This window comes from Pseudopodoces humilis, chromosome 19 (assembly GCF_049639895.1).
Source record: "Pseudopodoces humilis isolate 2021_Gansu_Grassland_sample_001 chromosome 19, ASM4963989v1, whole genome shotgun sequence".
NCBI classification, from domain to species: domain Eukaryota; kingdom Metazoa; phylum Chordata; class Aves; order Passeriformes; family Paridae; genus Pseudopodoces; species Pseudopodoces humilis.
The window spans coordinates 11,564,542-11,591,055 of record NC_142218.1 but is presented as its reverse complement, the minus strand read 5'-3'; the positions used below and the strand labels follow the sequence as shown (position 1 = coordinate 11,591,055).

The window sequence follows — 26,514 nt, the reverse complement described above, 5'->3', positions numbered from 1 at the left end:
AAATTCTTCCTGTTTGCCAGAGAGGGAAGTATCTCCTTTTCATTCTGTTTGTTTTGGAGTATCTGTAGTTAAGTGTTTTGTGTTTGTTCTTTATTGAATACATTAGTGGTGCATTAATTCCTCCCTGACAATGCTCATTTCATTGCACTCACTCCTGCCCATCTGACAGACAAACTTGTCCTTTCACGTGATGATCCTGCTTTGCTCTCCCAGGGTTTGATTGGTAATGGCTGCATTTCCTACCTTGTTTACCTCTTTTTAAAGTGTTTTTTCTTCTGGCCCCGACAAAGGAAACAGATGAAAAAAAAAAAAAATACCCACGTTGAATTTTTGCTCCAATTCCAATCTGTTTGCTTTGGTTTTCCTTTTTAGATTATTGTTTGGCTTTAATTTGTTTGTTTCTCCTTTAAACGGGTTTGAGATTACTCAAGGGTTCCTTGTTCAGTAGGTCAAAGGGTAATTTGGAGACTTTGAAACCGTCTCCCTTTTTATCACCACGTTTTGTTCTTCCCAGAGTCCAAAGGATTTTCAGGACGATAGCTCGTGGAGGATGGCTCCATCTAAGGAAAACATGAGCAGCAGACCTGAGTCACTGCAAAAAGCCATGGTAGTTTTTCTTAGATGGAAAAACCCCCCACTGATGTAAGTCTAAATCAAAACCTTAATTAATCCTTATCTGTAACTAAACTGTTAAATTTACTGAGGATTAAATACATTGAGGTTGACAGGTTTGATGCTCAACTACCAGCCCAGGATGGAGACCCTAAATTTAACTAGTTTCTAGTCAGAGTGGTACCCATACACAAGAATATACAGCGTGTGCTATTAAAAAACGTCCTTTGACTGAAAGAGTCCTCCTGAAAGAGTCAATCTGTTCCAGAGTTAATCTCTGCTTTTAAAAGAGGAAGGTCAGTTCCAATTGCTCAGCCATGGCACTTTGGATTTCTGGGACAGCAAAATGAAGCATGGGGTAATGTGGGCTCCTTAACAAAAATCCAGATGTTGCTATAAGAACCATTTGTTTCATGTGGTTAATTGAGCTCTGTGTCCTTCCATGGAAAAGACTTGCTGAAAATATGCTATTTCCTACAAACAGAAACAAAGGAAATTGTACAATTAGATGGGTGCTGTCGCTTTTACTTTTTGAGCTACAAATCTTGTCCTCTGTGCTGTGTCTCCGGAGCTGTGGTAGAACTGGAGTTCAGGAAGGCTGACAACCTCCTCAGAGGCTGCAGTGCCATTTCAGTCCAGTTGCTAAGGGATGCTGGAGCGAGATGTCATCTGTGTCTTCTCTTCCAAATGAGCACATTGGCTTGGTCACAACTCCACCCCCACGGTTCACAGCCAAAAGTTTACGAGGTCACATTCGCTGTGGACGGCGAGAGCCCGTAACTATCCCATCTGAAAATTAACCATTTCTTCTTTACTGGAGCCGCCCAAGCGCTCAGTGCCTTCAACTCACTAACAAATGTGAATTATTTGGAATAGGAAATAAGGGTGTTTGTCACCTGGAAGGTTTGGGAGGAAGCTGTGGGGTAAGATGGGCGTCTGATCTGGGTCTCATAATCCGCTGTAAATACAAAGAGTAACTCGAATTCAGTGCCTGATTCTGGTCAATTTAGTATAAAACTGATGCAACATCAGAACTGTAAGCAGAAAGTTTTATCCATTTAATTAAAAAGATAGAAGAACAACATGAAATATGTGTCTGAAAAACTTTTTTTCAACAGGCTCAGAATCTACTCTGTTAAGGCAATAGTTTCTCCTAAACCAAGTATTGCGTCTACATTTCCAGCCAATGTTTAATTGGAATTTTACAGCAATATTTATTTGTCTTTTATCTATACAAGTGTGAATATCCTCATGCACAAGAAGGGAGACTACCATAAGGAAAATGCATTGAAATAGGTAGAACAGTCTGTCAGATATAAAGCAAATATATTAAAATAGGAAAAAGTCATTTTCTTGAGGTCCTCTTGATTGATTACATCAGCAGGTATTACATATAAATCTTAAAAGGACAGAAGTTCATGTGTATAGGGTGGGGGAAGCATAAAAAATGTGAACTTTTCAACAAGTTCTCTCTCCTACTGCTATTGATAGTCTGCTTCAACTTTCTATCAAAATATTTTTATCCATTTTTAAGTCAAGCTAATATAGTTTTCCTAGCTGGGAAGAGTAAAGTTGGCATAAGTTATGCACTTCAATAGGGCTGTTCAACTGAGTAAAGTTCAGGTTTATTTACAGGATTAGGATATTGTTACAAATCCTTCTTTAGTTTTAGGCACCAGAGAGTAGATTTTGGGGCAAAAGATGTGGAGGGAAAGTGGAGAAAATAATTGCAATAAAGTTCCTCTTTCAAAAAAGAAATTAACAAAATTAGGAGACCTGATGATTTTCATTCAGATGTAATAGAAATTAGGTCAATGGGACCAAAAATCCATTAATTAAAATGATAAAATGGATTGAAATGGATTATAGATACAAGGAGCTTTTATACACCCTCCTTTTCCCCCAAATATTCCACGGAAATATTATTGCTTGTAATTATCCTGCTAGCTCTCCTTGTGAGATCCTTTCTGTTTTGAGAAGTGAAAATAGCAGAGTATTGTTTCATACTGCCAAACCCCCTGTTCTTTTTGTGAAATCTTAGCCCTGAGATGTGTGCTGGTACGTCAGAATTTTTGCATTTACTTTAGACTGAAAAATAAAAAAAAAACAACAGCCTCTATTCTATTCCAAGTGTTACATTCAAGCACAGAAGGAATATAAGTGAATCTGAATTTAATCTGTAAGTGTGCAATGATCACAATCTTCTGTGTGCAACCTTGTATTTCCCATTAATTCAAATAGTGCAGGATTGAGTCAATAGCCATAAACCTTCTGATGTCGTTTTACAGCCATTCCCACGTTCTTGTTACCGTACCTTTTTTGAATGAAAACATTTTCATTTAACATGCAGCAGTGTCCTTTAGCACCCTATTTTCAAGCTTCAAATAGACTTTTATCACAGAGGCACTATGCCCATGCATACAGTTATTTTATCTTTGCATTATTTGTTCCTAAGGCTGCAGGTTCTTCAGAAGTGAGATTTAATTTTATGGTGAGTCAGGGGTCAGATTGTGCCTGTACTTACCCTTCTGATGGCAGGAGTCTCGTGAAACTCAAGTTCATGGATTGTTACAAGATGGAAGCTAATGGAACTAGGTCCAATAAGAAACACAATTTATTTTAAAGACACATTAGCAGCGTTATGTTATTTAAACAAATGAAAAAAGAGTGAGAACAGCTAATGTCTTGGTATGTTCACTTTTCAAACGATGGGCTCCTAATCAGGACAGCACTGAAAAAACTCCTGGCAGCTCACTGGGTTTGTGAAGTGCGGGTGGTGCCTGATGTCCTGAGTCCTGTCATATTTCAGAAAGACAAAAACAATCTGTAATTGCTGGTAGGTTACACAATGTGAGAGTTTTCTTTTTGTTTCATGTAGCTTTTGACACTTTCACACTTTAGTAACACTTGTAATACGAGGAGCTAATTCTTAATTCTGTTGTAACTGGGAGCTTTATGAATTAGCTGAGCGCGTTTTTCTTTTCCAGCTACCTCATGCTTTGCTCAGGCTAAAGAGAGAGGCACAAGGTGTCTGCAGAAGGAGGGCAGTGATTCCTGTGGGAGTTTAACCTCGCAGAGCCTGTCCTGGTTCTGTTTGGGAAGGGATGGGCGTGCACTGCTGGACAACAGCATTTACACCATGGCTCCCTTGTCCATGGGTGCTTTGGCTTATTTACCCATCCCATTTCCCTGTACAGACACCGTTCACTGAGATTTTAGCTTTTTGTATATCTCCAGCAATAACTTTTATCTTGTTTGTGTATTCCTTCACGTTTGGAGCTTGAGATGGGCTCCCTTCACCCCAGCTGAGACCCAGAGGGAAGCAAAGCCTGGAGGCTGCGGCTGATTTTCCCCTGTGTGAGGTGGCAGGTACTGGCACTTCTGCAGTCTTTTCATACCTGAAACCATAAAAAAAGTATGAGGTTTTCTAATTTTCAGTCCAAATTATGCTTTTCTGAGTCCTTTATGCCTTACAAACTCCACAGTTAAAATATATTTTAATATTGTGTATTACATGGAAACTATACAAATAAATAACCTATGAAAGATACAAGGAATTATTCCCAACTTCAGATGAATCTGGGCATTGCTGAGCCAAATTTCTCTAAGACCTTTTAAAACTGCTGTTAGCCTAAAAGAACACTTAGAGACACCAGTAAGAGTCTCTCCTGTGACTCCAGAACTCTTAGGCTCTGTGGCATTTAAAAATAATGACTGTGATGTTCCCTGTTTCTCCTGAGGCTCCCCCCTATTTCAGCAAGGTATACATCTCAACGGATGTATTTGATGACATTAGCTGTGACCTCCTAGTTGTTTCTTCTATTCACATAATTATTTTACTGTGGGTGTTTCTAAATATAGTAACTGGATGATGTAAGAAGGTGTGTTCATGGGAACAGCGTGGTAGATAATCGAATTTTGCAAATGAGAGTAAATAATATTTGTATAGTAAAGGACATTTCACTAAGTTGTGTGTGGGGATATGGGCATAGAGAAAAACTACCTGTGTGTTTTTAAGGAACCTGGTTATACAAAGAGCAAAGCTCCAACCTTTGTTTTCCAGATATAACCGATAAAGTTGTGTAATTTTTGTAATGAGGTTTCAAAAACGTATTTTAGAGAAGAAAATGGAGCTAGACAGGGGTTAAAACCACATGTAGAAGCAAGTGTGTGCATCCAGCTGTACTCTGCTGGTGCAGAGAGCATCCTCTGGTACCTTGAGCCCCTGTCCTGGCTGGGATGGACAGGGACAGGCAGAGACAGAGCCCAACGGATCGCGGGATGCGAGCGAGCATCCACCCCCCAAAAAAAAACAAAAAACCCAGCTACAAACCATTCAGCACCATAACTTCCACATTAATTATTTTCTAGCACAAGGCGTCGCGGGGCACGACTCCCTTACAATTTATCCAGAATCCTATTAGCTGCAAGCGCAGCTCCGGGCGCCTCCATCCCGCGGGGCGGGGGTCGGGCGGTGCCGGGGGATGGAGGCACCGGGGAGGCTCCGGGGCGGCCGCGGGGCCCCCGAGCGGCGGCGGGGCCGGTTCGAAGAGGGCGCCGGCGGCGGCGCGGGGTGACGCGGGCATCATGTGAGCGGCCCCGCTCGCTCCCAGCGTGCAGTGTGGGCCCGCTCGCCCCACCCCGCGCTCCGCCGCCGCGGAGCCGCTCAATAGGGGAAGGGGAAAAAAAAAAAAAAAAAAAGAAAAAAGGGGGAAAAAAAAAGAAAAAAAAGGGAGGAAAAAAAAAATGCGGGAGAGAGCAGGAAAAATAAGACGGGGAAAAATCCGCCCGTGAGGGGACAGGTTGTGCTCGGGGCACAGAGCAAACGGGCTTTTTTTTTTTTTTTTTTGCTTGCTTTTTTTTTTTTAAATTTCATTTTGTATTTTCTTCTCGCCGAGAGGATTCAGCCGCCTGGAAAACGCATGTGAAAAGAGCAGCAGCAAGGAGAGGGGAGGAAAAAAAAAAAAAAGGAAAAAAGGGGGGGCTTGGCTTGGACCCCCCCGCCCCAGTGCGGGAGGAAGGACCCGCGGCGGCCGGAGGGCGAGGAGCTGCGGCGGCCGGCGAGGGAAGGGACCGGGCTGCGTGACCCCCGCGGCGCGGGGGGAGAGGCGAGGAAGAGACGTTTCCCGATCCTCCCCGCCGAGGATTTGGGGAGGTTTCCGCGCCTGGAGCCCGTGCCTTTGGATCTAAAGAGGATTATTATTTTTTTGGGGGTGGCACTGAAGCTGGATTTGTTCCTGTGCGTGCGGCGCGGGGGGGGGCATTTCTGCTGCCTCTAGAGGAGCCGGCGGCCCGGCCGGGGCGCGGAGATCCCCGCGGATCGCTCCGCACCCCTCGGGAAAGGTGCGCCGAGGGGATCGGCGGGGGGCGGGGGAGGAGAGGCAGCTGCAGCTGCCGGGGAGGGGGCCCGGCGGAGCGGCAGCAAAGTCATCGCTATCGGCCCCCCCTCGGCTGGCTTCGGGCTCGGCGCTCTCCATGTCTCTGGCTCTGGGCAGCGGCCGCCACAGCAGCGAGTAGGGGGGGAGGAGGAGAAGGAGGAGGAGGAGGAGGAGGAGGAAGAAGAAGGGAGCCCGGGAGTGCCTCCCTCCCTCCCTCCCCCCGGCAGCCCCGGCCGCCTCCCGTCCCCTCGCCCCGCGTCCCTGCCTTCCCCTCCCCAAGATGGGCTGTTTAGGGAACAGCAAGACGGAGGATCAGCGCAACGAGGAGAAGGCGCAGCGGGAGGCCAACAAGAAGATCGAGAAGCAGCTGCAGAAGGACAAGCAGGTCTATAGGGCCACGCACCGGCTCCTCCTGCTGGGTAAGGGGTCGCGGGCCGTCTCCTCCCCGCCGGGGCAGCGGCCCCAGCCCGGGCACGGCGAGGCCGGGGGAGAGAGGTGGGGCGGGGGGGGGGGAGCGGAGCCGCAGGGCCCACCCGGGGCCGCGGGGATCCGCTATAGCAGCGCCCGGGGCGGCGGGGCCGGGGCCGCCGGGGGGACCGGCGCGGTGTGGGGGAGCGGCGGGGAGGGCTCGGGCAGCGCCCGGGGCGCTGCGGGAGGGGCCGGGGCAGGTACGGAGCGGCGGCGCGGGGCCGCTCTCCGCCCGCGGGGCAGCGCCCGCCGCCGGGGCGGCAGCGGGCCTCGGGCGGCCGTGGGGAGGGGGCCGGGGATGCCGCGTTGGGGCCCGCGGGGAGCCTGGCAGATAAACAGGGCAGGGCAGTGACAGCGGCCGAGGGCGGACGGCGCGGCGAGCGCGGGAGGGCCGGACACCGCTCCCCGCGCCGGGGCCGGGGTGCCGAGGGACGTGCGGCCAGGCCGGGGAGAGGAGGAAGGGGAAGGGAGGAAGTCGGGGAATCGTTTGGGGGAAACGGAGGGAGGATGTCGGTCCCGGAGGGAAGCGCGGCCGCGGTGGGGCCGCGGAGCAGCGCAGGGCCGGGCGGGCACGGCCCCGGCCCCGGCGGGCTCGGCACCCTCCGCTGGCGCACCAGGAATTGAGGTACCGCGCTCTGGAGCGCTGGCAGAGCCGGGTTCCAGGTGCTCTTCCAGCGGCTCCTTTGGGTTACCTGCTCGTGTTTTTCAGGAGAGACATTTACAAATGCGGGCTGTGGCTTTCAGGGAACGGAAAGGTCCAAATACCGATATCGGAGAGGGCAAGCAAATGTTTGTCAGGCTCATTATTTCAGAGTATTTTGGAGCAGTGTTTTAGGATCAGATGCAGTTACAAGCCGTGGGTTGTTTTGGTCACGGCGAGGGACTGACTGCCTGTGCACGTTCTGCAGGGCTGTAGCGTGGAGCATAGGCTAGGCCTCGCCGAGCTGACTCAGTTTTGGGGGTAAAAAACCCTAACTGAAGGGGAAAAAAAAAAAAAAGAGTTTTTGATGGCGGTGAATTTGGAAGCGTACTATCACCAGTAAAATCTTTCAAATACTCATTTGAAGAAAGAGACTTAATATAAATGGAGAGTGACTGTGACTACAGCAGCACCTGCAACACCAAGGAGCCTGCCAGGGCTTCAGCAGAAATCTTTTAACAGGATAATTTGGACTTCAGCTCTTGGGAAATGTCTTGGACCTCCAGATTTCAGGCTGAATATTACATAGATACGTAGAAACTATTTGTCATCAGACGAGTTGCTTTCGTAAGAGGCAAAATTTCAGCAAACAGAAACATGATGGGCTTGCCTGGGTTTTCCTTCTGTTTTCTTTAGTTTTAGTGGCTGCATAATAGTTTAGATACTTGCAGATAAAAATTTGCGTGTGTTCAGCAATGACAGTAAAGTCATCTGTATGTCTGTTTTAAAGTGATAGTTCAGCTGTTACAGTTTCTGCCATGAATTGTGGATAGTCTGTAACTCAGAGTCAGTAGTAAAAAATATAAAAGTTCACCTCCCTATTATTATCATACATTTCCTCTATAAGACACGTGCAATAAGAAGCCAAGCACTTGGAAAGTGTTCTTAATCTTTTCAAATCATATTCAAATAACAACAAAGAAGAGCTGCTGAATATTCTAGTGGGTTTATGCTGCTGCTCGTAGGCCCCATCGCTGTACACGTGCTTGCCCCGCTGCCACGAGCAGTCTTGCTGAAATTAATGGAACTCTCCTTGGTGGTGAAGTTAAACGTGTGTGTGTAATTGTTGTTGAGAATATGGCTTTAACAAGCAGCCAAATATAGAGCTAGACTTACGAAGAAATGTAGGTGTAATACATCATTTTGGTTCATTGGTGTTGTATCCGATCCGGAGAACCCAGGTGTGTCGATACCAAACCGTGTGTGTTTATAGCAAATGCAGCAACTGTCCAGGCTCCTTTTTGGACCGAGTGAGGTAAAGATTTTGGCTCCCAATGCTTATAAATATAAAATGTGATTTAGTGTTACAGCTGAAATTTAGTTGTTATTAATATTTAAGTAGACATATGACTATAGTAAACACTGCTTTCGTGATTAATTTTTAGTTGTGGAGGTGATCCAGTCTGTCTTATCCCAAGATACTAATTCTTGGTTGGTTTAGCCACCTGTGTTTATTGCGTGGTGCAGTCTGTCTCATCAGACAGAGGGTGTATGGTATAAAACAGCAGCTTAGGGGAGAAGTGGCGTGTGCAAAAAGAGTTGTAGATAAAAACTGCTCTCTAAATGCTTACAAAACACCAGTGAGCAAGGAGAAGGAAAAGGAGTAAGGCTCTGGGATTAAAGTGGCAAAGCATTCAACCAGGTTTTATGGAGAGCCGAGGAGGACTTGGGAATTCATGAGAGAGAAGAAAAGGAAGGAAGAAAGCAGAGGGGGAAAGCATTTGTGAAAAAATGAACCTTGAAATATAGCTGCTAAAATACAGTTTTGAACATGAGGCTCAAAATGGAGGCTTGTGCTGTCAGTGTGTGCTAGCAGAGGCCTGACATCCTATAAATACAAACTGTACCTCCCTGCCCGTTCTGCCACAGCCGTACGGTTCCTGTGGGTGAGACACAGGCTGAAGAGGGGAGTAAACGAGTAGCCAGGAGATGCTAAGGGGAATCTTTCTAAATTTTGCCACGTTACGATACTACTCCTGCAAAAATATGTTTGCTTTATATAGAAAGAAAGCTGCCGATCTGGCAGCGTGGAGCAGCTCAATTAAATGCTGCTGTTGGAGTTGTTCAGCGTGCATGGAAAAACGGGTACTACAGGCAGATGGGCTGCCCTGTGCACTGGCATCCGAGCAGCACAGCAGAAATAGCATCCATCTACTTATGGAAACTGGAGTAAAGTGGAGTGGGGTTTTTGCACTGCAGGTTCAGAAGGGGAGCAGGGGAGAGCTGCAGGGGGGCTCTTTGGAGCAGGCAGCCACAAAAGGTGGTCTCTGCCTCTTGTTGTGTGTAGGGTCGATTTTGGAACATATAGGGAGGGTGGGAGGCTGCTTACAAGACGCAGATAAGAGGAGGTTTTTTGTAACTTTGTGGGTGGAGGCTTAAAGGGATGCCTTCCTTTTTCAAATGTGAGTATCTACATATTTTATTCCGCGTGATTTAAGTTACGGAGTTTGACTTGGTGATGATGAACTGCAGCCAAACTTAAAATTCTTTAAGGATATAACAGAATTTTCTCAGTTTAAAAGGGACTTCAGTCAGTCTTCCCCTCTGTCAGATAGTTGTGATAAGGCAACCAGGTTGTGATGTTCCCTGTTGTATTCTCTGTGAAATGTTGAAGTTGTCCATTTTCTTTCCAGATACTGCAATCTGCTTTTACCATTGACACTGAAAAAATGGACAGTGAAATGATCCAAGATTCAGATCTGACACATGACTTGAGCTGGGCATTTATTTTTAGCTACAACTGAAGTTTCCAGTGGCAATTATTTCTTTCACTTTTCGCTCTTGCACTGAGAAACCAAACTTTCTTGATTTTACCCTGAAGAAAAAAATTCTAGCGTGTGCCTTAATCACTTATGCTTCCTTCTGAAATCGATTTACTTTCATTTTCTAGGTGCTGGTGAATCCGGTAAAAGCACAATAGTCAAGCAGATGAGGATCCTTCATGTGAATGGATTTAATGCTGAGTAAGTGCATTTGCTTTTTCACTTTACAACATACCTTCCTCCTCTGCGCCACAGTCAGTGCTCCTGGTTTATATCTTGTGTATTTTCATCTTGCTGCTGTTTCACTACCTCTAGAATTTGGATGTGTATTTTTAGATGAGATTAATAGACATTAACCTGAAGAAGTCAGGCACCAATCATAAGTAAGAGCAGTGTAAAATTATTTATGTCAAGGCAGAGCTAATTTGATTAAGTTTTGAGTTTTGTGGGTTTGTTAACTACAGTTTCTTTCACAACATGGCTGACACTGATTTGCCTCAGCCATAGCACATTGATTCATATTGCTGTAAAGGTGCCTCGTGTCAGTGTACAAAACAAGTGGAATTTTCTTTATTTGGAGCAAGCAATTACTTTCTGTGTCCTCACAGAATGAAACTGTAGTCTGAATTTTGGAGATTTTGTTGTGTTTGTTTGTCCAGATGTTTGTGTTAAATTATCTTCTTAGAAACTTCTAATTTTTGCATCTAATATCTGTTATTTGGCAGTTGTGAAAAGGGGAATGGCATTAAGATAGGGAAAATGGATATCTTGTTGTTTGTCTGAGAAAGATTTATGTTTGCTAACTTTTTGACTAACTTTGCTAGAGAGTAGGAAGAGATTCTTCTGCACGTTAATTTATGCTTGCAATTGTGTGTGTGTGTGTACTAAAAGCTGCTAAATTAATACTAATTGAATCAAAGTATTGGAATTTGAAAGTTTATTTTCTGTACTTTTTTTTTTTCAGATTGTATTACTGGTTTTGTCTTGCTTGTTTTCAAACGCAACAGTTTTGTACTGCCATCCTTTAGCTTTTAGTGGTATTGTCTATTTTGTGAACCCTGCCTTTTTGGGAAGGTTAAGCTTTCTTTAGTCTTCCAGTAGTTAATTCTTTAGTAAGAATATCTGAGCTAAAAGTTTAGCCAGGGAGTCTGGACGGTACTTCTTCCTAATCAGCAAATGATAGTTCAGCATAAGGTACACAAGTCTTTTGGATGAAAGTTCAGACTGATTCATAATAAATATGTTATGTGCTACATGTTTTTAGCTCCTCTTTATAAGGAATATTTTCTATTTCCAAAATAACTTTTTCATAAGTGCCTAGTCCTGCATCCTGTTACTGCTGGGCTGTCTCTGTCCTTTGGGCTGCTGCAGAGACCTCTTAAAAGACTTGTGTGACTTAAAAGACTTGAATGAGTTGACTTGGTTGAGTAGGTCTCAGTATTGGGTGCTGAGTAAAAAGTTCATGAATGAAAGTGGAGGTGGATCCCCGGGACCTTTGAAAGTATCAGTCCATTTAAGCAACATGGTTTTTCTAAGTTTTTAAGCAGATGGGTGCTCTTAAAGGGGTAATGATGCTGTGTAATGGATGGTGTATGATGTGGGTAGGTGACCTCAACCCTGCAGGCTGCACACCCAAGTCTGTCTGGACCTGGGAGCCCAGAGACCTGTGCAGAACTGGTGAGGGACTGGGACACACTGGGATTTGCAGCAGCCGGGGGTTCCTCCAGTGTCTCACTGCATTATAGGTTTGGGCAGAGCTGAGCCTGCAGCTGGAATCCAGGGCAACATGGCAAAATTTGGCCTCAGGAGGCTCTGCTGGCTTCTGCCTTCTCAGAGCAAGGGATTTGGATTACGGGGCAGCCCTGTGCCAGCACAGCCCTGCTGCCAATCACGGGGCATGTCCCTGTGCGGGAGCCGTGCGGGAACTGCAGGGGAGCAGCCCGGGGCTCAGGAGCTGGGCATTGTCCACCCAGGGCACTTTGTCCCTTCTGCTTGTCCTTTGCTGGGTAATACATGCTGGAACATTGAGGTGCATAAAAATCCAATACAGAAGTGTGGTGTATTTAAAGTACAAGGAGTAAGTTATAACGCATCATTTTTAGGGTTCTACTGCCAAAAATAATCAGTAGATCATAACGTACACTTTACAGCAGGGAAAAGGCTGTTTTTCAGTGTTTTGAAATTCTTGCAAGTTACACATCTGTCCTTAAATAACTTGCATTTGCTTCCAAATAACTAACTACTCTCTACGTTGTCTCGCTTTCCATTACCCTTTTTGCCTGATTCACTCCCTTTCTGCCCTGCTTACCTTGTGGAAGAATGATGTGGGATTCAGCTAATGAGAGAAATAGCATTGAGTTTTTTTTGGAAGGGTAGAAAGAGAAAAGCATTACTTCTCTTCATGTCCTGATCAGTTGCTCTGGAATATAAACATGTTTGCATACAACACCACAGCTGATGTGATGAATAGCAGGAGAGAGATGCTGAAAACAGTAATATACTGCAGACGAGGAGACTTTTATTTTAGTGTACTTGTACATAACTAGTTTTGAATTATTTCTGTGCATTATTATTGGTGCAGTTTATTCTTGTCCTTTGAAAGAAATCCAGCTTAAAGTCCTGTCTTAGAATTGTTTGCCTTTGGTTTGGTTGCCCTTTGGCAATGAACGAGGGAATCAAAAGTTTTTATTTAGTGTTGCTCTTCTTGCTGGTGACTAAACAGGATATCCAGTGCTAAAAGTGCTGGCCTACTTCAGCGAGTGTGAGGGGATTTTATTTTGTTTGGTTTTAGGATTCTGCCCCTAAATAATTGAAGTTGTCGTGTGCCTTTAGGTGAATTGTAGCATTTAGCAAGGTGAAATCTGTGTGGTTCTACAAAACTAGAATTTCCTCTGGGACTCCAATTCTCAATCCCTTTAGCTAATTAATTATTTGAGGAACTGTATGGAATCAGGTACTCCAGGTAATTAATGTGCTGAATAGTTAAAGCTAAGATTAATCTGATGGTGGTTAAAATTATAGGCAAGTTAACTACAGTAAAGACTATTTTTTTTTTCAATGTTCCTTTTATAATTTGTAGTTGAATTAGAGACAGAAGTGCATTTTTTTTTTCTGTTGCTGTAGTGGAGCTGGTGTGTGAGATGTAAGAGTGCTGTGGCATTGGTAAGGGGAGTTGAGTATTGCAGAAGCAAGGCATGCTCTACAGCACAGGTTTTTCTGCATGGAGTTTTTTGGAAGGGCTTAGCCCACTTTCAGCTCTTGCAGAATGGCTTCAGGTGGCCATGCTACCATCTGACATCTTCCTGCAGCAATTCCATGAAAAATGGGAGTGTGGCCTCCCCGCAGTATTTTTCCAGTGTTCCTGGTCTTTAACATGGAAGAGCTGCCTTCTAAGCAGAATGAGGAAGCCATATCAACCAAATTTTCTGTTCTTTGCATTACTCCCAACAACAGAGGCCCTTTTGATGTAGAAAGGGTTTAAATTTGGCTTTTAATAGCAGGAAGCCTGCGACTTCCCTTCCTTTCCTTCCCTCCCTCCTCAACACTTCAACTGTCTTTTCATGAGGCAGTTCCAGAGGAGTAGGTATCTACTGCTGCAGACAGTATTTTGTGAGTATACACTGATAAGGTGGAGCCAAAACCTTCTCTTTTTGACTGTGCAGAAGTTTAGATGGCAATCTTCCTGAGCTGGGAAGGATGAAAAATGGGAAAGGGAGGATAGGAGGAGTAATGAATACAGCTGGAAGAATTAAATGCGTAGCTCAGGTTGAAGAGGAAAAGAAAACTCCTTTTTGTGCTATTTAGAGGCTGGGGTTCTTTGCTACTGAAAACATGGCCTTTCACTTACTTCTGATTTCTTTAAGTCATCTTTCCCCTCTGTGATCACTGTGGCTTTGGCTGACAGACTCAGGAGAGAGTCATTGTCATGCACAATTTTAGAAAGCGAGGAATAATTGGCATGGGCAAGAGACAATCTTGAAGTGTCATGGGAAAAACTGGGACAAGCAGAAATATTTAAATAGAAATAAATAGTTGAAATGTGACTTACGAAATCCACTACAAAGATTGACAAATAAGGGGAATATGCCTTTGTGATTATTAAGTTTGGATAGTGTTTAAGATTCAGGAAGTCTTGAAGTTACAGGAAATTCCAGGTAATGCATTTCAGCCTCAATTTCCCAAATGATGATATAAAATGTTGACACTTTCTTGAACTAATATGTTGAAGTGCTGAATAGGAGTTTGTGTATTTATTAAATCTGGTAGTGTTGACGGCATAAGCAGAGCTCAGTAGCTTTGTTTTCAAGACTTAGATGACAAATATATTTGCATTTCTCTTGTACTTTTAAAAATTATTTTCTCTTAGCGGGAAAGCTGGGAAAGCCTGGTCACCCTCTTGGAGCTTTTGAACATTTTCTCTTTTGTCACCAAGATTTAGGAGTTTGAGTCAGAAAAAGTAGTCATTGATGGTTTCTAATCTTCTCTTAATACATCCATTACCACCATTATGTCACATAAAGCAGTAAATAATATTATCTAATCATTTTAGTCAGTGTCAGTCTCTTGTAAGTGGAACAACGTCTGGTTCAGTAACTTTACTTTTCAGTTGTCTGATACTGTGGGGTTTTTTCTAACTTTGGTCTTTTTAGCCACGTGATTTTATGGAAGAGAAGTTAATGTTACAAGCAAGGGAAAAGTATAATATTTGTAACTAAGTCTTCCAAAATAGTGAATTCCCTCCCAATGGCTAATATTAGCTTGTATACACAAATATGATTGCTGTGTTTTTATAGTTCCTTTACATTTGTGTACCAATCCCATGTTTTCAGAATGGTCACTTCAGCTCCTTGCCGAGAAACAAACAGACATTATTGCGTTTTACTTGACTGGCAACAAAAGTAATTTTTTCCTGGTGTTTGAGTAAAATTGAAAATTGGAGTGGGGGAGGCTTGGGGTGTGTGATTCCCCCTTGGCCATTTCTTTCTTTCTTTGTATCGCAGTGTCTGTTAAGAGGTTTCTGGCACAAACTTTTGGGTTTTTTTTCTCAGCTCCTGTTCCAGGATCCAGTGATGTGCTGGAAAATTTGTGTGTACACATCTGTTCAATTCCATCTGAACAACTGGCTATGGTGTTTGATCAAAATTTGTGCTCTAGAACATGAAGTGGGCAAAGAGGGGAGGAGGAGGATTTGTGTTTCACTCAGTTTTAGGTCTTGTCCTGAGACCTGACACAGTTGTGTAGTTGAATTTTATCAAAAGACAAAAGGTATGCCAACAGCTAATGAAAAAGAAAAGTTCTTTTTCTACTATGAAAAAGAACTGACTACTTTATATAGCTTGTAAAAGTTTATGCAAAACGTTTATACAAGTTAAATATAACTTTCATCAACTTGAAAGAAATGGGAGGCAATACCTGGTGATGTTAAACCACCTATGCAACCAGTCAATTCCTTAGTTGTTAGAATGTTTAAGAGAGTTTTTATGTACTTGAAATTATCTTTTCTTTAAAAATACTTTTATTTCTACAAGGGTAAGAAACAATTTTCTATAAGAAAATTCTGTTCTTTGACGGAGTATAAGTGAACTCAGTGAAGCAGCATTAAGATTTTTTTACATATAACAAAAAAGGAAAAAACCTTCTGAGTTTGGAATGGAGTTTTTTTCAAGTTTCTTAAGGAATCTTGCTTGAAGATATGAGTCCTTGTCCATTAAGAACTTGTGCAAATGCTTTGCAATTTAGATGTGCTACTCAGGTGTAATTTTTAAATGCTGTAAAATGAGTTTTCAGAAAATTTTGATTGTTTACAGTACCTGCACTGGGCCTCATTTGGCAAGGATTGTTAACATACTGTGACACTGAAAATTCTAACAGTCACTGGGATAACTCCTTCACCTTGCTTAGGGGCTTTCTGAAATTAAGCTGTTAAAATATTTCCATGTGCAAGTGAAGTGAAATTTTTTTTCAGGGTGAAAAATTGTGTATTTAGGTTCCTGAAATACTACATAAAAGTAGTGCATGAAGGAATCTAAAAGTTTATAAAGCTGGTTAGTTTTATTGCTTCTAGATGCTCGTGGTAGGCTCAGGTTAACCATCAGTGGAGAGATGACAGCGCAGTGTTCAAAGAAAGCATTGACTTTCATTTTTACATTGTGCTTTGTTTTCACATAGGTAAAAGATGGAAAGTGTGAATTGAACATAATTTCTTTATTTTCATGGGAAACATGGTATTGCTCAGAGCAGAAGGTGCATCTTACGTGCATTTATTGGTTGGGAAATGCTGAATTCTCCTAGGAAAGCAGTATTTAAACGGCCAATTTTATGTTGTTACGTGTTGAGAGCGCTTTGTCCTTTGGATTACTTTTCCTGGCTTGCAACTTGCCATTTGTGCTTTCAGTTAAATATTTCAGTTTTCTGAAAAAGAAACCCAACAACAGAAAAAACCCAGTAGTAAACTCATCCCTCAAGCTAAGTTTGCATATGTTGCAGACATGATTTGGCATATAAACGGACTGGCCAAAAATATGGCAGTAGTTCTATTTGTTTTGAGGTTTAAATTTCACAAAAGCTTTTTAAGTATGCAGCTATCAACCTTGGAGAAAGCTTTACAGTTGTAGAGAGCTTGGAGAGCAATAACTATGAATAGCAGAATAAGCACGAGTGATGTAATCTGAGAAGCAGAAGAGAGAGACAGAAGAGAGCTTAAGGCTTAACTATGTGGAAAACATTGTGAATGGGTCTGAAGGGTTTTGACTTTTGATGGTAGATGTGGGATTTTACTCATTAGTTTTGGTAAAATCAAACAAATGTGCAAGTTTCCTTTTATTTTCCCAAACAGAAAATAAACCGTTCAGTGGGTAGCTGAGTGAGTGAAGTCTGGGTTCTGTAACTTGTTCTGTCTTCCAAATCCTTTCTCCCCAGCAGCATCTGCAGCTCCTCTTTGGGACTTGTGGTTTTCTGAGTGTCTCCTGTTTCCTCCACTCGTTTTTCTCCCTGATGCAACACTGATTCCTAAATTTTCCTGCATCAGCCCACCCTTCATCTTCCCTTTTCTGGTTTTCCTGCTACCTGGACAAAGTCAGAATGTGTTGTGGCTGGTTTAGATCTACATGAACTGTTCCTGCTTTTCCTCATTGGAGTGCTAATTTTGGTTTCTTTTCTACTCAGCCTCTGATTTTCATTTCTGGAAATTAATTTTGCAGCAGCAATACTTCTTCAAGTTTGGTTATTTTGCAGCAGCAATACTTCTTCAAGTTTGGTTGCACAGCAGAATCTGGGGTAGAGTGAGACTTAGAAAAAACAGCTAATAAAAGTCTTGCTATTTCTTGGTTCACTCCAGATTTACTTTTTTTTTGAAATATTTTTAGTTTCCACATTCATGAATTAAAGTGGAAGTGGTGTATTTTTCTCCGTTTTCTTATCTTAAGCAAACATCTAGTAGTATAAACCAATGTATCATGTTCTATTTAACTTGTTATTTAATAAATCACAAACTGTATTAAATACTGCAAAAAACTTCAGATAACTTCAGAAATATAGCTCTCTGTAGAGAATATTAAATGTATATCTATATTCCACATTTCTGTGTCCTTTCTGAAAAATTTCACTGGGTTTTTCAGGTTTTCGCCAGCTTTTCCTAATAATTAGATGGTGCAGAGTGGCTACCTTTTCTCTAGCCACTGCTGCAGAATCAGCAGTATGTGAAGAATTTTCTTCTGTAGTATCTCATTATATTTCCTATTTCCCATCTATTTTGGATGGACAGACTGGGCAGCACTCTGATTTTTCAAAAAAAAAGTTTTTACTAATTTTTCCAGATGGACGCTTGAGCTAGTTTATATATGAACAGAGTGCTCCTTATCATCTTAAACTTTGTAGTTACCTTTTTTGATATTAAAACTATTCATTTACATTATTGCAAACCGTGATGATTTCACTTGCTTCATGATACAGCTACATTTTATCTCTTGCTAGTCATTCCAGCTGGGAAATTATTTTTTTTTTCAATTTCATTATGTTAAAACCTTGTGGTTTTGTCCCATAAGATAAAATGTATTATTAATAAAAGCTGTGCCTTTCTCTCCTCCTTCTAGCAATCTAGATATGAGTGGGATTTCTTGTTCCTGTTTCTTAGGATGTGAGCTCCTGTGTTGTTCTCCTGGGCTGGGGGAGCAGGTGTGGGGGGTTTTGAGGCATTTTTCTGAAAAGTGGAAACACTCCTCTTCTTGCAGCTCTGTGAACATCCTTCTCCAGCGTCTCAGAGCAAGGCAGGCAGAGCTAAGGCTTTGAAGTATAATCCAGCAGGCAAAGTTATCTTTATTTTTAGATATATCGTGCATTTGTGTATTAGGGTTGCCCAGGTCCCATCTCTGATGAAGAGCTGAGATACACAAATTGCTCAGCTAAATCTTGGTCATTCAGAGCTCTCAAGTTGAAATGAAGGAATTTCCACTGATGAGAGGTTTTTTTTAGTATAATTTGAATCTTGATGTTAAAAATAGCATGCCTTACATTTTACTTTAACAGTTGAACCTTGAATTAATAGTAAATTCAAGATTTAGGATACAGTGCAAGTGTAGCTGCATCAGCTTTTAATAGTTATTTCTACAACTGTACTCTAATGTAAACATGCAGTTAATTAGAATTACTTGTTTACATCTGAGCTTGCTTTGAGGGGAAAATGCATTGAGGGGTGTTTTTGACAGCTAAGAGGCAGAAGCACCCACTTTTTGAAAAATATAGTAGTGAAATATCTCAGTGGGATGTTTTGTTTCAAGGTGTTTCTGTTACAGAAGTACAGGAAAGCTCGTGCCCTTCTCTCTGAGCTACCTGTTGCTGGCTGTATTCTCCACAGGGCTATTGAATAAGTCATTGCATTCACTTTTGTTTTTAGTTAAGGCACTAGAAAATAATTATCTCTCCCAACTGCACCCTTGCAGCCTCCCAGGAGTGGTGGGTGAGCTAATGGAGCAGGCAGAGGTGTGCAGGTTTTCCTTCTGGGGTTTGGGGTAGTCCCAGGAGATGCTGCATTTAGCTTTGAATGGCACCTTCACAGCTTGCTGGGGATTTACTGCTGCCTCCTTCATCCCTGGGATTTAAACACTCCCTTCTTGTCCGGAGGTCTTTGGTTTCCTTCAAGTTAAGACATTTTTATTCTGTTTTGACAGTACAATTATCTGCATAATAGAACTGTTCATACTGATTAGAAAATGTTGCAAGGAAATGGGTGTTTGTGAAGTAAATTTCTTCCTTAAGTTTGTAGTAACAAAGAATGCCTTGCTTCAATCTTGCTTGGTTTTCTTTTTTTTTTTTTTTTGAATGTAGATAAAAATGTGTAGTGGGACTCAGCACATTAAGCTCAGAGAACTATGTGTAATGCTTCTTTTACACCTGATCATTTAAATTAAAATAGGCTAGGCAAATTTGGTTAAATGTGGCATTACTATGGAAAAATTAAACTAGTTGGTTTCATTAATTTCAGTTTACTTGCACAACAGTGACTGGCATAGATTGGTTTATTTTTTGTTGTTTTTAGCAGGTTAAGACTATTTAAGATAAATATGAAAACTTAGAGTTGTAACAACTTTTTTTTTTAATAAGCAGAATATAGTAATCCTAATGACATAGGTATCTACTGAAATGATTTTATTGAATATCTTCTGAAATTAGAGTGTAATCACAGCACTGCATTATTCATGGAAAAAAAAAAAACAAACTATAAGCACAATACAAAGCCCAGGAAAATTATTTTTTCTTTAAATGACAGAAAAAACTGAGAGGGAAAGGGCTCAGTTAAGCACTTGGAGTTTTCAAGAAAGCTGGGACCACTCAGTCCCAATCTCCCCAAGCCCATGTGCAGGTCAGACAGAGCAGCATGTTCTACACTTCCAAATATTTAACAAAACAGTTGCAGAGCTCAGTGTCAGTAAAAAAATTAAGTTTCCTAGTACTTTGTCTCAATGTCTTCTGCAGCAAGCTTGTTACACAACTTTCTGGAATATTTGCTTTAATGGGATTGTGTGGGTTTTTTTTTTTTTTTTTGTTATTAAATTTCTATGTTGTGGGAAGCTACTGGATTTTCAGTTCTGAGTTTTGATGCATTCTAAAATAGATGCCTGGAAATTGGATGCAACCTTTTAATTTTGCTATGTCAAAATGATTAATGTTGTTTCGAAGTAGTTACTCATAGGAACACATTCTCCTTAGACTGAACGTTGTAGATAAAAATATGCTCTGTAATTTACACATAGGAGACTTGAAAATCTGAAATATAACTATTTTGCCTGTTAGTTTTTTGAACTGGAACTGTGTCACTTAATTTCCCCAACTCTTGGGAACTTGGGATGCTCTATGCTGCCTCTGTGTTTTGCTTTCACTTAATTGGACAGTCTTCACTTTATGTAATTGTATCTTATGCAATCAAATGTTTACTTTCCTTATGTCAATTACCGAAGAACTTGGGAGCGTTCTGTTACCTAAGAATCTTTTTGACACTGTAAAATAAGGGGCAAGAGATGAGTGAAAAAGACTGAGTTTAGTAAAGCATTTCTGTATTCTGTGCAGTCATAGCAAGTTGGGAAAAAACTTTCAAAATCACGTAGGCAGCGTAACTTCTTTCTTTTTCCTCACAGTTTTATTCCTGCTGAACAAATTTTTAAAATGTACTTTTTTCTGGGATTTACTGGAGTCAACCAAGGCCTCTCTTTTCCTAACTGAAATTCATATGTTCCATTCTGATAATAATTTTAGACAATTAGAAAATAGGAATTTTTTTTCCTCTTAATTATTAATAATACTGTTTGGGCACAGATATTTTTTTTTTTAATTTTTTTTTAACTGAATTCAAGCAGTAAAGTTATACATAGTTAGGTAGAGAAAGTAGACATATTCTACATATATTATTCCTTACCCAAAGATAGTATGTTTCCATCCTGGATAATGCTGCAAACAGAAAAGGAAGTTTGGTGTCTGGTAGAAGGACAAATATTGGGATCATCTCTGTGTGATTCTAAGATTTTGTTGTGGAAATAGAATATGGGTATTTTCAATAAACAATGAAGAAAAATCCCAGAGGAAATCCTGTGAGAAACTATGGGAAGCACCAATTTATATAACTTATTTATAATTATTACTGGGAGGGGTGATCTGATAAGTTGTACTTCAGAAATTTGTTTTAATGCAGCTGAACATGAGAGACTCCCGCAGGAGTTAGATTTTAGATTGTATCTGTAAAATTGGAAAAGGACTCGAAAGTCAATTAATTAAATTACCTTAGTATGGTTCGGGATGTTTTTTGTAGCAAAAAGACAAATGCAGGCTTGGATGACTAAAAAAAGGGAAAGTGAAACATTAAGTGATAAAGGGGACTTCCAAATCTGATAAGAGTGTTATTAAAATAGTATATCCCATGCTGGTGCCTTCACTTCATGAAGGATGTGGAATTTTGGGAAGAAGTTAAAAGTAAGCCACAGGTGTTGTCCCAGGTCCAGAAGAGGGATGTCAGGTGTGATTTCATGGCTGTATAGAGGTGGTGCTGTGTGAGAAAGATGCCTAAGAACAAGGCAGGCATGAGACTGACTTCCTTAGCATTTGAGATACTTTATTTGAAATAATTTGTTGGGTTAGAGGAAGCTTCGTTTAAGCAATCTTACAAAGGTATGGGTTTATTTTTAAACCGTATTTCAGTTCACCTGAAGATTCATCTTTCCTGATGCAGGTGTGTGTGCTCAGGGTGCCCACTGTGGCCTTGGGGAGCTCAAAGTCTGATGCACGTGCTGCAAATTCTTCCTTTTCCTGAGCATTATTATGTATTTGCAATTCTGAGTTGGTGTTTGAAGCCTTGAAACCTTTCAGCCCCGTGCCTGCCCACAGGCATCAGAGGGGTGGGGAAGCGTGGGGGTTGACTTTTGGTTTTGGTTTTTTCCCTTAAGATAATTTTGCTTTTTTTGTCACTGTTTTCACTTCCTCCTGAAGACTCAAAGATCGAGCAGGGTCTGAGGTGATGTCAGAAGATCCTCTTTTGGGGCAGACTGCTTGATTCTTACTCAAGTGATGCAGATAAAGTTAGTTGAAGAGCTTAAGATAAGAAACTCTTTCATTAGGGACGGCTAGGCTTGTTTCCATCTTCTGCACAAGGTTTTCTTGACCTCCTTGGATCATTAGAGCAGACTTTTTGTAAGCAGTTCTCTGTCCTTGCAGGAGTCCTGGGTGCTCAGTCTTACCTCATTTCAAATTGTGACTTTAAGAATAATTGTTTTATTTGAAATTTCATCTCAACACTAAAGCATATGGAGAAACAGTGGCTTGCAATACACTGAAAGGCAAACTGAAGCATTCAACTATCCTCTCTGGCCTAAAATTCTTCAAAATACTTAAAAAGTATCTGTGTTTTCTGACTGTTCCGTGCTGTTCCAAACTGCTAGCTCAGGTTAAAGCTCTGGTTCTGAAGCCTGTTCTGGAGAGAGAGACATGTGTGGCTGAGGAGGTGCCTGACTGGATTTAGTGCTACTCTGATTATGGATCTCTGAAAGAAACAGCAAAATTTCACCTTAGTGTGTGTAATTCCAATCAGTATAGTTTGAGCGCATTAGTATCTCCTAATGAAACCAAATATAGTTCTCTTCAATTCCATTCATTCTGGACCTTATCTCTCCTTCTGATATGTCTCACTAGTTGCCAAGCAACCTCAACAGTAGTTCTGCACATCCAGCAGCATTTAAAAAAAAAAGTGAGTAGTTGTTGCTGAAAATAAGATGCCTTCTGATGACATGAATGAAGAGAGTTACGAGGGAAGGAAATGGGGAGTGGCAAGTTTGGAGCTGATGTTCTGAAAAAGCTAATAATATTTAGCACTTAAGTAGTGCTTTTTATTTTCCAAGTACTAATCAAGCAATCATAAGATTATTAAATAAAGACTTTTTTTCCTTTCAGTGAGTGATGCACAATTATGTTTATGCTTCCTAGAGTAGAGGACAGATTTAATCCCCAGAGTGAAGAAATTTAGTATATGTATTTCTTTCTCTGACCTATATTGACTTCCCATGTTTCTAGTTGGACTGCAGATTATCTGCAGGGTTTGGGAAGACTTTTCTTGGTGTGTTTGCTGATATGTAGCCAGCATTCTCTATTTATTTCATGCAGATGCACCTGCAGCGTTTTGGGTTTCATTAAAATATTTATCACCTGCAAGGCCTTCCAGACTAGAAGTATGAAAGATTGTGTGTAGGTCCTTTATTGCATGATAATGCTGTAATGCTTATAAAGCAATAAATAGAACTTACTTTTATATTCTGTCTTCTGTGCAAAATGTGATCCGAGAAGCAAAAAACTACCATAGCAAAGGACATCATAAAGGAAGTGAAAGCTGATTTGGGAAAATAGTTATGGTTTTAGGTTATTCAAAAGCAAAACTTTGTGTTTTATGTAGACTGATCAAAGCAACATTATTGAGGATACATTTAAGTTCGAAAGTATCTGAGATAAGATTCCCTTAATTTGCTGTCTCTTTCATTTAGGACACCATTCCACTGACTGCCTATGTAAGAAGGTTAGTTTAAAACCTTTAACTAACTCCTAAAAAGCAGCTTGAATTAAAATGTGGGGGTTTTTACAGCAGGTTCTGACACTGTGAACACTCAATTTCCCTGTCACAGTCTGCCTGGAACTCCCAAGTTGTGTGCTGTGAAGGGACACCAGAGAGCTGGGCTGTCCTACAAGTTCTGGTCTAGAGGACTGTTGGCCCCAGTCACAGTTCAGTCCTCTCCTTCCCACTCATATTTTTCCTGAAGATGATGGTCTTAGGAAGATGCTTATTCCATTTCTGAGAGAGGGTAGTAAAGAAAGGATGTGCTGCAAATGTGTCAGAAACGGGGATGTGTCAATTTATACACAAAGTAGGATGTGTTGTGAGTTACACCCTCCGTGTCTGTGGCACACATATCCACGTGTTGGACATGCTCCAGTGAGGTTTTCTACTCACATTTTTACATGCCTTGTGCTCAGCCTGTGGTTACACACTGCATCTCCACATGGGTGTTCTGACACTATTCAGGATCAAATGAACAAAACGAGGCAGGATTATTTAGGAGGCATTTGCTGCATTTGATGCAGACAAACACAAAAAACCGAGGCTCAGTGTGCAAATCCACAGTTTATCCCTGCAAGGTGCTTCTGCTTTCCTGCTTCTGCAGAGGAGAAGGTGTTTTACTGGGAGAGTGCTGCTTGGAGCTGCTGCTAACACAAAATCCACATTTTGAATCGGTCTGTGTTCATCTGAATCACAGACCCAAAGGAGTGCCTGCCTGAGAGGAGCTGGGTTTTGCTCAGTGTTAGGGGTGCTGGATTATTCCCAGGTGTAGTTGCAGTGAATTTAAGTCAACTGGTTGTTGCTTTTAATGTGAGGACTAGAAACAATACTAGATCATTCCAGGTTTAAGGATAAATTAAATTTGGCATAAAAAAGAACTACGCTTGCAAATGGTTAAAACACAATTGAGAGGGTTAAAACATAAGTGAAAAAACATCCCCGTGTTACGTAGTATTTTGACCATGTTCAGCTTCGAAGGGTTATTTGTGTTGGACTAAAATCTCTTTTCACATTCTGCAGCTAATAGAAGTAATTTAGAGATAGAAAAATAGTCTGTGTGTGTCTGTGTGTGTGATGTGTATACAAAAACTGTTTGTAGTGTGGTATTTTTATCCTCATCTTCTGAGAGAAGAAGACCAGTCGTAGTTCATGCTTTTTTTGTAATGCATAAGATACGTGGATTTTAGCAGCTGCCTCTTGCCTCTAGGCTTGTAAATAGGTTTGTCCATGCAAGATGTGGGTAATTAATATATGTGTGTGTATATATATATGTATGTGTGTGTGTGTGATGTGTTAGTTGCTGCACCAGTATTGCCATGTAAACTTAATTGCCCTTCTATATATATATATATATTCTCTGTATATCTAGTTTTAAAAGGGTAAATATTATAAACTGGTTGCTCAAGAGCAGCACACTATAAAAAAAGTAATAAGCACATCAGTAAAAGTGTTGGAGGTAGTAATAAAACTGCACTATAATACTTCTACCAATTTATTGAACTCTAACTAGAGTTATCTATGACAATTAACTGCTGCATATTGTACATTAACCCTTTATAAGTAGCTGTATATGCAGTGATACTCAATATGGTCTCAGTGCCTTAAACTTTAGGTTTTTAATGCAAATGTGTCATCTAATTTGATTATACAGTTTGCTCCTTGCTTTTCTCTTTTTATCCATCTTTCAATAAAATCGGACACCCAGTTACTTTGAGGAGAACATCTTTGTCATAAAAATTAACATCCTTTTTGCAAAATGAAAGTAAACACATGACTTACTCCAGATTTTTCATCGGTGTCTTCAAAAGTAATAATACTGCAAAAGGTGATAAACATTTAAACACAGCCATTTCTGCTTCATTGGAACACACAACTCCTGTGCCATATTGGGTGCGCTGGGGTGGTTCTGATTCCCAGAGCCATTTCCACCTGCTGAATGTTCACCAAGAGCTGTGTAAGCTCAGGAGTCCAGCTGCAAGTTGTGTTGCAGATGTATGGTACTGTGAGGTGAAATTATAAAGCATAAAGCATTATTTCTTATTAGAGGAAGTCAGTCTTAGTCTAAGGTTTAAGTTTTCTAAATTCTGTCTTCCAGAAGATGTTTATATTTAAAATGCCCTAAAGTTTTCCCAGACTGCTGAAGTGTGTTGGAAGTTGAGACTACAGCTTTTTAAATTCAGTTGTTTGTTGCTGTGGCACAGGAGTTTCTATAGATTTAGTGAGCGTCCCTGAATTCCAAGATGATCCTTAAAATGGCAAGCAATTACGTTTGAAGTTTGGATCTCATGATGTCAATACAGATATGTAGTAAAATATTCCAGGGTGTGGTGATACTTAATCATTAATGATTGAGACTTGGGGCATTTCCTGAATATTAATGCTGGATATGAATGTTGATTGCCTACGGTGAAATTATCACCCAGATACTTCATCTTTCTCCTCCCTTTTTTTATTGATTGCTAATGCAGAAAAGGAGAAATGCAGAGCTAGGTCAGACAAATATTTGAAATACTCCTGAGGCACAATGCTCAAGACAAAGCACTTGCACTACCTTCGTACCTTGTGAATTTCATAATTATTATGTAGTGTGAAAATGCTGGGGAATTTTTTCCCCCATCTAGTGACTTAATCTGTAGTTACACAGCTCAGGCTGTAAGTTGTACACTGGGATTTCTTCCCTCAGAATCACTTGGCAGAATTCAGCATTGTCACAAGTTTCAAATGATGAAGCTGATGTAGAATTTTCTCTAATTATGTAAGTTTAACTGCCACTAAGAGTTAACTGATATGATGCCACACCTTGGATGTACTTTAATACTTAATCTGCCCCTTAGGATAGGATTGACTAGCTCATGTCAGTGCAGTGCTTTATAAAAACTTACTCATAAAAATGTTAATGGCTAGGTTTGCATTAATATTTTTAGAGAAATGTAGCCTTTTGCTGCCAACACCCAACTGTTAATAACCTACTAAAATACATGACTTAAACATTTCATAAATGTGTTTGGAATA

General features: G+C 41.1%; 1 protein-coding gene across 2 annotated transcripts in view; it reads left to right on the top strand.

Moving 5' to 3' along the window:
• Nucleotides 1-26,514, top strand: part of GNAS (GNAS complex locus) — a 133,140-nt gene that overhangs the window by 42,109 nt on the left and 64,517 nt on the right. Inside the window, exons 1-2 of one of the 2 annotated variants that reach the window (XM_005524837.3) lie at nucleotides 5,287-6,409; nucleotides 10,049-10,121. In XM_005524837.3, the coding sequence (XP_005524894.1) occupies nucleotides 6,271-6,409; nucleotides 10,049-10,121 (212 nt within the window). In that variant the 5' untranslated portion in view covers nucleotides 5,287-6,270. Of the gene's footprint in view, nucleotides 1-5,286; nucleotides 6,410-10,048; nucleotides 10,122-26,514 lie in introns of those variants that run through there. The other variant, XM_014254151.2, reaches the window with a different exon arrangement.